This window comes from Pogona vitticeps, chromosome 3 (assembly GCF_051106095.1).
Source record: "Pogona vitticeps strain Pit_001003342236 chromosome 3, PviZW2.1, whole genome shotgun sequence".
In the NCBI taxonomy this organism is placed as follows: Eukaryota; Metazoa; Chordata; class Lepidosauria; order Squamata; family Agamidae; genus Pogona; species Pogona vitticeps.
The window spans coordinates 246575321-246587049 of NC_135785.1; the positions used below are offsets into that span (position 1 = coordinate 246575321).

General features: G+C 39.2%; 1 protein-coding gene across 4 annotated transcripts; it reads left to right on the forward strand.

Moving 5' to 3' along the window:
* The first annotated feature begins 1165 nt into the window (after nt 1-1165).
* On the forward strand, nt 1166-10979 carry MSANTD4 (Myb/SANT DNA binding domain containing 4 with coiled-coils). 4 transcript variants are annotated; one of them, XM_078390088.1, is made up of 3 exons: nt 1166-1276; nt 8013-8501; nt 9572-10979. In XM_078390088.1, the coding sequence occupies exons 2-3, from the start codon at nt 8040-8042 to the stop codon at nt 10145-10147; spliced, it is 1038 nt and encodes a 345-aa protein (XP_078246214.1). In that variant the 5' UTR covers nt 1166-1276; nt 8013-8039; the 3' UTR covers nt 10148-10979. The 4 variants fall into 4 exon arrangements, with proteins under 4 accessions (XP_078246214.1, XP_020660856.3, XP_072849744.2 ...); XM_020805197.3 differs by having other exon boundaries at nt 1209-1346; XM_072993643.2 differs by lacking the exon at nt 1166-1276 and adding an exon at nt 1760-1923.
* Nucleotides 10980-11729: the final 750 nt, after the last annotated feature.

Below are 11729 nucleotides of genomic sequence, written 5' to 3' on the forward strand. Positions count from 1 at the left end.
CTTGTTCAAAGTAATGTCTTCCTTGACTATTTGATTACCAATCTCAAGCTGCAATCCTGCCTCTTCCATTTGTACTTCACATTTGCCTGTATTCGCTTAGCAATGGGGTTTTTTGAGGAATTTTCCGCATCGTTTAACGATGTTCTCTATGGGCGATTTTCACTTAACAATGTCCGTTTCCAATCATTTAAAAGTGTCTTAAAATGTTTGAAACCTGTTTTAAATGCTTGGAATCGTTAGTGCACCTTGTGAAACAGTTGCAAACTTAATTTGGCTTTGTTCTGAGTCTTCGTTAATTTTTGGTGAATTTCCCACCCACCCCCATTGGAATGCATTGAACTGTCCTGCTTTTACCAGGGTGGATTTTTAAAAAAATCACTGTCTTTTTAATAATCATATTGATTTAAATTACAATTTAAATTTTAATATATGATTTTTTTAAAAAAAGTTAACCATCAAAACCATCTAAACGAAACATCATTTAAATTATGATTTAAACCGTGATTTAAATCAAAGCCACCCTGTCGCTTACATTCCTGGCAGTCCCCTAGATGCAGCCCGAAGGGAAGCAAGCCAGGAGAGCGAGCACCTGAGTGACCAGCGGTCGTGCCAGCCACTCCTTCGAAACCACACCTGTCCAAAGGTCCTGGTCTGAGAAAGGCAGAAACAAATAAGAGCGGTTCAAGGGGAGAGGTGCGCCCTGTTCCTGCCCCAGGGTGCTGCAAGGCACATAGCCCCCCCCCCCCCCAATCTGGGCCGTCTGCAGTGGGTGGCCTTTGCTTGTTCGCCCCCCCCCCCACTCGCGCCCGGTCCTGGTAGAAGAGACCGGCTGTGAGGTAAGACTTCCTGGGGACACATTGTCGGTATTAATTTTGGAACCGCCCGCGGCCTAGGTGGGAGTCTACCAAAGGTAACACCCAAGCCACGCGTCCAGACGCCACCTTACCCCTCCTCGCCGTCTCGTCTGACTGACTCTCCTCACAGGGCGTGGCGAGGGGATGGGGGCGGGGCGGGGGAAATCATCTCCCGCGTCTTTCTTTCGTTTCCAGTGAGCATCCCTCTTCCGGTGACAAGCAACCGTTCCGGCCAATCGCCAAGGGCCCCAGAGAGGCGCGGCATTAAAGAGGGAGGGAAGGCCAGTGATTGGCAAAGTGGCGCGAGTTGGGAAAAGGGGGCGGGACACGGGGAAGCGTTTGGAACCGTTGGGGAGCGCGTGCGAGTGACGGGGCGCGCGGCGCTGCCCAATAGGAGCGCGACGTGCGAGGCTGAGTGACAGGTGAGATCACCGGAGGCAGGGGGGGTGGGTCAAAAGGCCGGCGTTCCGAGGGGGGGAGCGCTGCGCGCAGGTGAGTCGCTTTTTGCGCTACTGAGGGTGGGTGGGAAGGAGGCAGGAAGGAAGAGGAGGAGCTGCATCCGTCGGTGGGGCGCGGGGAGGTCCTGGTTCATGAGGGAACCGAGAGGCTTTCCTTCGCCTCCTCCCTCTCTACCTTCGTTCCCACGTCGCTGTTTTTCTAATAGGCTTCCTTCCCCTCCCCCGAGGCGCCGTCTCTGACGTGCGAATTTGGGAGCCGCTTCTTCCTTCAGGAACTGAGGGGGGGGGGGAGGCAGGAGCAAATAGCTTTTTTCTTCCCTGTTGTGCCCCACCCAATTGACTCCGAAGTGCCTCTTTAGATCCCTTCCTCAGGGCACCTACTTCTAGGGGAAGGGTGGGCTCCTGAGTATCCCAGCCATCTCTTCCCCCCCCCCCCGCTTTTTTAAGGCTCCTTGTCTTCATAAATGGCAGTGCGAGCCTGGTATTATTCATTTACTGTACTATTTTTACTGTATTCTGCCTTTTGGACTTCTGAGGTAGTAGTTCCAGGCAAGGTTTTTTTTTTTTTTAATTGTACCATCCAACTGGCCTTCCTTACAGAATGTTGTGAGGTGAGTTCAGACGTAGTTTTTAGTTTGTAACCCTCTTTTGTTTCTTTTATCACTTCTTCCATATCCCCCAACCCCTTTTAGAGCTGCAGGATTTGGAGCATCTTGTCTTTCTTGCATGCTTCCTTGGGCTCTTATTCCTTCCTTGTACATATTTTTGAATGCTCCCACCCAAACCTCAATAGAAAGCAAGAAAATCAGGGCAGAATTTCTAGGCCAATTTACAATTTAAGTCAGGCTTAATTTGCTAGGGATTTTTCGAAGGAAGTGTTAGAAGTGTTCCCACCCCCATTCTAAGTGCTATAATGTGCTCTATTCTACCCTCTATTCAGTTGAGTTATAGGGTGGTAAAATTGTAGAGTTGATGGGGACCCCAGTGTCATTAGTTATATCATGGCAGTGCAGGAAATCCCAGCTAAACCATTTTTGACAATTGGCCTTTAAACCTCTGTGCAGAAACAAAACTGAGTCTGGCATTTTCAAGGTAGGCTTCACTGATGAACAGCCCTTACCCCCAGAAAAATCCTCTTACTGCTCCCTTAACTGTTCCTTATAGATCTTAGTTCTTAGATCCATTTTGGCTGCCTTCTTCTGGACACATTCGAGTGTGTCCATATCTTCCTTAATCTGTGTTGTTTTCAGAACAAGAAATGGTACCCCAAGTGAGGTCTGACCAGTGCAGGACAGGCCAGAGTTGGTGGTTTGCTTAAAAATGTCTGGAATCAGGCATCAGGAATCGACAGAGGTAGTTTCTGATTTGTGGAACATCAGATATTATCTCAAAATAGGGAACCATCCCCAAAACCATCATCCACCATCACACCCAGGTCTCTTATCTGTTTTATCTATCTAAAGTCATATAAATAATGCTTAATAGTTCAGCTTTTGAAAGTCTTGGCAGGCAGGCCATGGCTAGGCTAAAAGTGCTAGCCACAGTACTCTAATCATTGTAGTCTGCAAGCCTGAAGTGCAAGTTACAGTACTTTATTTACTTTTACTGTACTTTATTTATACTTCTACCCCGCCCCTCTAGACAAACTCTACTCGGGGTGGCTCACATAAATGATAAAATACAATAAAATAACATGCATAATGATACATAATAATAAAGCCAACTAACTAATGGATATATACATTGTCAAGATGGGGAAATTAAAGAAACAAAGCAATTAATTGACTGGAGGGAAGGCCTGCCTGAAGAGCCAAGTTTTTAAATGGCTTTTAAAAACACCCAGCGAGGGAGTTACAGTGGGGTCTCGACTTACAAACGGCTCGACATACGAACGTTTCGACTTGCGAACCGCTCTCATAGGAATATATGGACTCGACTTACAAACGTAGATTCGAGTTACGAACTCGTTTTTTCCTTTTTTTTTAAAGCTAAGTCATCTTAGGTTAAAAGGAAAAAAGAAAAAATATCCCCCTCTAGTGGCAGAAGGCGGAATAGCAGCTTCCCATTAGTTTCTATGGAAGAAAAGAGCAGATACGGATTAAATGGTTTTCAATGCATTCCTATGGGAAATGCAGATTCGACTTAAGAACTTTTCGACCTGAGAACTGCCTTCCAATACGGATTAAGTTCGTAAGTCGAGACCCCACTGTACATTGTGCCCATTGGTTTAGGAGTGTACTTAACATGACTCGGGGCTTCATAATTTGAACACACAAGTTCATCAAAGCCCAGGAGATCTCTGTTAGCAAAGAAAGTTGATTTGTGCAAGATTAGTGATTTGTTTCTTTGCCATTGCCTTTTAAATCCTCTTTTCTTCCCAGCCAGTTATTTTAGAGTAGAAAAAATAGTTCTGGTGCTCACATATCCCCCCCCCCCCCCGTTTTATCACAATAGCTGCCAGTCTTCACTTCCTTTCATGATGAGAGGTTTGTAGATAAATAAATGTCTGGTTAGATGACTCTTGTTGAAATGTGACTAATTTTTTTTTCTGTGATGCTGTATAATACTAGTGCTTCATGACCAAAGTGATCTGGTATCAGTGGCAGTCTACCTGAACCCAAAAATAGAATATAGAATAACCTCCAACTTCATTGCCATCTTTAACTTATTCTCAGATTTTGCTGTGGTCTGAGATCTGTACTGAGAGCGGAACGTACACTCTTTATATTTGTAAGATGATCAATTGGGTATTGAAGTAGGTTTATTAGGAAACAGAAATGTTAAATGCCATTTGGTGCTGATAAATGAAAAGTATGATACATGCCATTCTTGCCATTTATGCAAGAAAGCATTCTAAATTAGTTATTGCTACTGAAGAAAGAGATACTGGAATTTTGATGGACCGCTAGAGAAACATTGTTGTGGGCATCAAATATGAAGTTGGAATATGAGTCCTAGAATCATTTTTTCTTTTACCAAAAATGGAACTTTTACATGGCTTATTTGCATGAATAGATCTTCATTTGGGGAATGAATGCTGGCAAAACTAGAATTTACAAAGGATTTCTGACTGAGAAAAGGCTGTGAAATCAGGATCAAAGCTGAAGAACAAAATTGGTAGAGAGGAAGCAAATACAGTAATGGACATGAAGAGAGCAATAGAGGGAGCATCAAATGAAATTTAGATATTTAAGGCTAAACAGAAATAATTCAAATCTTAAGTCGGGAGGCTTAGACTAAAATATCATTTATCTTCCTAAAACTTACAGTCTTTGCAAGTTTTTGAAAGCAGAAGATTTTTATGAACAATAATGTACCTATGTTGAAAAAGCAGTAAACACACCTATCAGAAACAAGTCAATTATTAAAGGAAGAGAACCAGACTGTTTTGCAAAGAAAAGAGTTACCAGCACTATATGGTCTTTAAACCTGGTAAAATCTTGTTGCGTAACTTTGTGTTTAATTTGGTTTGGATTACGCCAATGTTAACTTATTTATTTTAAAATCCAGTCTTGATCCTGAAACATATTGCAAATATTTTCATACAGTTCTGAGTTGTTTGTAACCTTAAACTATTAGCATTGTTATAGTTCGAACTGATTCAGTTTCAAGCTATGTTTTAAAAATGCTTTCAGAGAAGCTCTTTCCTCCTGTATTTCATGACTGAAACCATGTTTGTATAGCTGTGCCATATAAAGTTGTTGACGTCATCAGCTGTGACGATTTTTAAAAAATAATAATATTCACTTCCTGTGAATGTAGGTTTAAAGCAAACTGTGCTTTAAACACATCCCAGAATGCCCATGGAATTACCATTCATTGTGAGGGAGCCACTGGAGGTTGCAGCAAAGCTGCCCCGAGTAGACTTTGTCGGGGGGGGGGGGGGCGGGACAAAAGTCCAATAAAAGTAAAGTAAATAAAAGCATGGTGGGGATGATTTCTTTTAATTATCAAAAATAGTCACCGTAATAATTCTAAAATTAGTTTTCAAATCTTATCATTTTGTGAGAATGAATAATATTGGGGATTAATAATTCTTATGCCAAATATAAAATTCTGTTCATTACAAGATTTGTCTTCACCTCCTGTTATCGGTTCTGTAAGCATGATTTTTTTACTACAGTGTTAGTGCTATATCAGTGATTTACTACAGTTTATATGCAGTACTCTTTAGTACTTAAGAATGGAATATAACACTCAGTGTTTGACCACAAAGAAGTTTGTCCTGAGCTGATGCAAACTTTTCTATAACACACCCTGGCATTTAAATTAACCACACAAGGCCTGACATACAGTGGATATACTGTATACTCATGACAAAAGATTGTATCCACTCGCAATTAGTGCTGAAATTCTCTAAAGGCACAGTGAGAAACATGGCACAAATAGTAGGGCAAATACTGTACCTTTCTAGTCAGTCTCTCAGCACTTCAAATTAGCAGGAGAAAAAGAGCAAGACGGATTCAATCAAATGTTTTTTTAAAGGTCATTGCAAATCTAATACTAAGTTGAGGTTTTAACTTTACAGCTGTCATATATTGACCAAGTACCTTTATGCTTATTTTTTATTTTACTCTGGCTTAATAAAGTTTTACTCTAAGAATCTCAGAGTGATAAAAACCACTAATTGAATTATACTTATATAATAATAGTGTTGTACTCTCCATCAGAGGAGAGTAGCCCCATAATTCCTCTTAACTTGAATTCCTGATTGCTATGATCTATGCAGAGACTAATAATTAATGATAAAAAATGGAGCACAAGGAGCCAGGAAGATTATTATTTGAAAGAGAAGCTATAAGACTTTTAAGTAGCTTTGGAAGAAGTTCAGCATCTCTGTAAATGTATCCGGTATTTGTTGTATTTTTTTCAATTAATTATCCCTGCTTTTTATTTAAAGAAAATAGTCTGTAAAACAGAAGGAGGAGATGAAAGTTTATATTATGATTTTCTGATTCTTAGCCAGTAACCTTTGGAGTAGGCAAGATAGCTTAGGAAAGCAAGACTGTATTGTGCTGCTACTGAATGAGGTATTTAAAGTATAAATGTTTCAGAGCAGCATGTTGTTGCTGGTGGTTTGAACATAGGAACAGTAAAACAGCCCGTTTGGATCAGGCCAAAGAATTATTTAATCCTGTCACTGCAGATGTAGCTACTGCTCTATTGTGTTGTTATAATCCTGCAATGTTTTCAGTAGTTTCTATACAATCTGTGCATAACAGATAATGATGACCATTGTCTTACCCAGAACCAAAGGCAATGAGAACTCTAATGTGTGAATATGAAAATTGATTGTCCAACACATTTTGCATATTCCAACTCTTGCATGAGGTTTTCTCTGATTCAGTTCTTTCTGTTAATTTCCCTCCAAACCCCCCCACACTGCTCCTGGTACTGATTAATGACAGGCAATAACCAAACCAAAGAAGGTGAGCTATTAGAAGTAATTATTCAGAAAAAATAACTGACTCCATAATAGCTTAGAATAATATCTTAATCCCTAAATGTGAACCTTCTGCACACAATGGCACACTATTGCTGGAACCCAGTTGTGTACTGGACCCTGCTGTTTTTGTCATAATCTGTGACCCCCCATAACTCTGAAAGCTTGTTTGCATGCCCTATCCTGGAGGACTGGCAAACACTCTAAATTAGGTCGCTGGCACTGGGGGGGCTTCAGCAGAATGAGAGAATGGGAGAAACTCCTGTATCTGGAATTATTTATGAAAGTAGGCCATTGGCTCTTGGCCTCTGAGAGAAATTCTCCCCTACCTCTGTAAGTGGCAGCCAAAAGGGACTGGAGTAGAAACACTAGTAGTACTCCAGAGAATGGTCTGCTCAGGGAAGCTTCTGAACCATTTGTTCTATATTTCTGTACTTTTTGTCTGAAAAACATTTGGTTAGACTGATTCATAATTGAGTTGTGTAAATAGTACATTAGTGAATATAACTTTTCAGTCTCCCTTCTTCCTGGCATTTAAGAGGATGATGAAGAGTAGGCTGTTCACAAAACCTTTTATGGGCATTCTCTTTTGAGCCACAGCATACTTATGCTGTCTCTCTTGCCATTGTCTGATTTAACTGATTTTAGAGTAATTGGGTGGTATGCAAGGATAGATAGATAGATAGATAGATAGATAGATAAATAGATAGATAGATAGATAGATAGATAGATAGATAGATAGATAGATAGATAGATAGATAGATAGATAGATAGATAGATAGTCTGAGTGTTGAATTATAGTTATGTAATATTTGAGAAATATCAGGATTACATATTCTATCTGTAAAAAATTGAGATAAATTTAAATTACTGTAGCTATTTCAAATATGTTTCTGATGTTGACTAAAATATTATAGAAGCAACACAGATTTAAACAAGTATCAGATTTGGTTGCAGAATATTTTCTTAAACATTGGGCACATCTTTGACATGTTTTGGATATCCGTATAAAACCCATGGAGCCACGTAAAAATAGCTGTAGTGTTTATGTTGCATATAAAGAAACTACTTTGTTATCTTAATTGAGGATCTTTTAATTCATCATGATTATGATTGTAACACAGATGCTTTTGGCATCATATAAGTGCTATCTGTATACATATGTTCAATATTTACTTTGTTATTTACTTAAGAAACTGAGCTCCATGGTGGTTATTAAGGCAGAAGGGCAATAACCTTTGTTTAAATCTGCTGCAGGAAGAAGTATAGAGAACACTGGAAAAGATGAAACAACTGAAAAGGAAAAGGAAAAGCAATTTTAGTGTGCAGGAAACTCAAACACTACTTAAAGAAATCCGAAAAAGGAGAGATGTGCTTTTTTCCAAACAACTGAATACAACTATTAATGAGATGAAACGGAAGGCTTGGGAGGAAATAGCAGAGTGTGTGAATGCTGTAGGTGAAGGAGAACAGAGGACAGGAACAGAAGTCAAAAGACGATACCTTGATTGGCGAGCCCTTATGAAGCGGAAGCGTCTGAATACCAACATAAAACTTGTGGGTGCTGGCTTTCACCTTCCATCGTCTGATTTGGACGACTCTCTCAATGAAGATATTGATGAGAAAATGGGATTTCCAAATGAATCTGGTTTTGAATGGCAGAATATCACAGACTTCAGAGAAGCAGGTGGATCATTAACTGAGATCAAAGTAGAAGAAGAGGAGGAAGATCCGCAGAATTTTGAAGTAGGTACTTCCTATACAGTTAGTATAGATGGCATATGTATAAATTACTTCTTACACATTTTTTCTTGCTCAACTGCAAAGCAAGTTGCAATTTGTACTAACAATTCACTCTTGTTTCTTAGGTTTAATGAGAAGCCTACATTCACTGCACATTTTTAGTTTAGACAGAACAGGTACACACTGAGGTGACCTTAGTGTTTGTTTCATAGCAGTCGACCTTCCATTTCCCACAAGCTCCAAAATCTCTATCTTGAACATCTTTTTTAGATGCCATGTAAAACTTGGATAGCTGCTGGCTAGTATTGCACTTTTAGATAGGAATAACATTTTGATATATATTATTTGGACATTGTGGTATATTGTGTTGTGACAGGCTTCAATGATAATTTGACAGGGGCACAGAAGACAATTTGGCAAATGTTTTGACATGACGTCGAGGAATTTCTTTGTGCATACAGGTTCCTTGTGCATAGTCATGTTTAATAAGTGTAGTTCTTTCTTTGTAGCTCATGGAATACATTTTTTAGAAAAAAAACTGTAGGGAGTAAGAAATTACTCAAATAGTTGATGTAGCCTTACTGACATATTCTTGGTTGCATTAGAAGCTGAAACAAGAACCAAACAGAACAAAAATATGGAGATGACATGGCTACTGAAAGCTGTAGGCTGTATTTCCATCCCTCCTCCACTAATGTTAGAGTGTAACATGCTACATAATATATTTCATTGCATGAAATATACTGCAAGCGACAGCTGATATATAGAAGGAAGCTTGCAATGTGATTATGCCTTGTCATGGATTTGAGTTTAGTGAACCAAGCTATTAGTAAAATTGCCTGTAGTTACTCAGTTGAGAGGATGTCAGGGCGTGAAGCTCCTTTTTTATTTTTATTTATTTTTTTGAGTGGTCTCACCACATTTGTAACATCTTTTGTCAGTCTCTGCAATTGTAGAACCCATACTGTACATTTGTGGACTGTCAATGTTAACTGTAGGCCCCTCATTTTATTTTCATTTGATAAGTGTATGTTACAATGGGACACTATTAAATTTCTGGTTTATTTCTTTAGTTTCCTATTGAGGAAGAAGAGGAGATTCTTTCCTCAGTGTTGCCAGACTCCAAAAAGGAAAGTGATCTTCCTGATTTCACCCACATTGAAGAATTTGGAAACCTAAGCTCTGCTCAGGCTAGGTTGGCCTATGAAGATTCCCATCTACTGATTAGCCTGGAGAAACAGAAGCTAGAGTTGGAGAAACAGCGACTGGATATTGAAGCAGAACGGCTGCAAGTTGAGAAGGAGCGCCTACAGATTGAAAAAGAACGGTTGCGGCACGTTGACCTGGAACATGAGAGGTTGCAGCTGGAAAAGGAACGGTTACAAATTGAGCGAGAGAAGTTGAGGCTTGAAGCTCTGCATGCTGAAAAACCTGCCGTGGAGAATGACTCCAGCCAGTCTGAAAAACCTGCCTTACAGCCTTTGGATCTAGAAACTGAAAAACTAAAAATTGAAAAAGAGCGTTTGCAGCTTGAGAAGGAAAGGCTGCAGTTCTTGAAGTTTGAATCAGAGAAGTTGCAAATTGAAAAAGAGCGTTTGCAAGTGGAAAAGGAGCGCCTTCGAATTCAGCGGGAGGGGCACTTGCAGTAAACTTGGAGAAACCATAATTAACAATGCTCTGCTTTGTTGGTTGTACTTTTTTTTTAAACGAAAGGTAGTGTGGTTTCAGTAAAAGTGTTGAATAGTTTCATTGTTAAAGCCTTTCCCAATCCAGAAGATCGTGCTTTTGATACTGTGATTCTACCTTGACAATATTTTATTTTATTTTATTTTTGCCAGAGTTGAACATTAATGTGTTCAAGTTTTAAAAGAAACTGAGAAATTGTGCTCAGTAAGTCTGTGTGCCTGTATAAATGGAGCTTATATGTGAAATTGCATTTCAGTGTAAGAGAAGTGTTAATACCCTCTTGCATTCTCTGTTGTATAGCTTTACATCCACATTAAGGATCACGGCTTAGCTGTATCTTGTCATTTTAAGAGTGTTATAAATCCATAGGAGTCTTCAACATAAATTTGCATTTGATCTGAAGGAAAGAGATTAAAGCTAGGCCATACACGTTACATCGTGTTAACCCTGAAAGAAATTCATTTAATACAAGTTGTATTCTCCTCAAGAAGACATTTTGAAGGTGAGAATTTGAAGCTCTCTGTAATTTCCATACTCAGTACATTTATTTGTAGAAAAAAAGAAAGTTGAAACTTTGTACAGTATATGAATACATAGATTTCAGAATTTATTTCTAAGCCAGGATGTAGACCCTTGGGCTTTGTAGATAACTTTGGTGACCCACTTTGACATTCATATGTTTGAGCAGAAATATACCTTGTGGGATAGATACATAGATTATTTGTACATGTCAGTTTATTTATATCACTATGTAATTACTTTTATTTTGCAAATAAAGTGTTATTTTTTCTTACAGACCTAAGTGTGATTCTACAATGAGAGAACTGGGTTGTTGCAGATTAATTAATTCCCTGCTAGCTAAATCATTTTAAATTAAAGGATCAAAGCTCTAAGTCTTAGGGAAAAGTGTTAACATTAATGTGCTTCATCTAGCAGATGCTTGACTAGTTATTGCTGGTATGTATGGAGTGGGGAGTATGAAAAACGACACACAGGAACTTGAGTTTCCAATGCTTTTTCACCTATATGAGTAGTCTATTGTGAAATATCTGAACTATTGACCATCTTAAACATGTTCACTGCTCATTAGAGTCACTTTAATGGCTTGTGTAACCAGACTCTGGAAAACTGTCTCATTTCTCCCATTCTTCTCTTTCTAATTGTACTACTCAATCATTAGTCAGTTGGTTCATAAGGCATAAAGTGGGGTTGCCAATCCATTTCATGCTGTGCAGTACAATACCTCTAGGTCAGTAATTACATTACACCAGGGTTTTGATCCATCCCGAGATGGCTCACTTTTGATGGATGGTGCCATCAAGGAGTGTGGAAGAGCTAGAACGAAAAGGGGGAAAGTAAAATTTTAATTTATTTTTTTCTCTGTTTAGTAGTCTGAATACTGCTTTTCAGTATGATAGTTATCTCATGGAGATAAGAAGATCAAGGGAATGAGAAATATTGGGTTACACATCCTGCAAGTTAATTTTAGCTGTTTTAAAGGTGCAGTTGAAAAACCTTTCATTTTCACTAATTACTATCACAGCA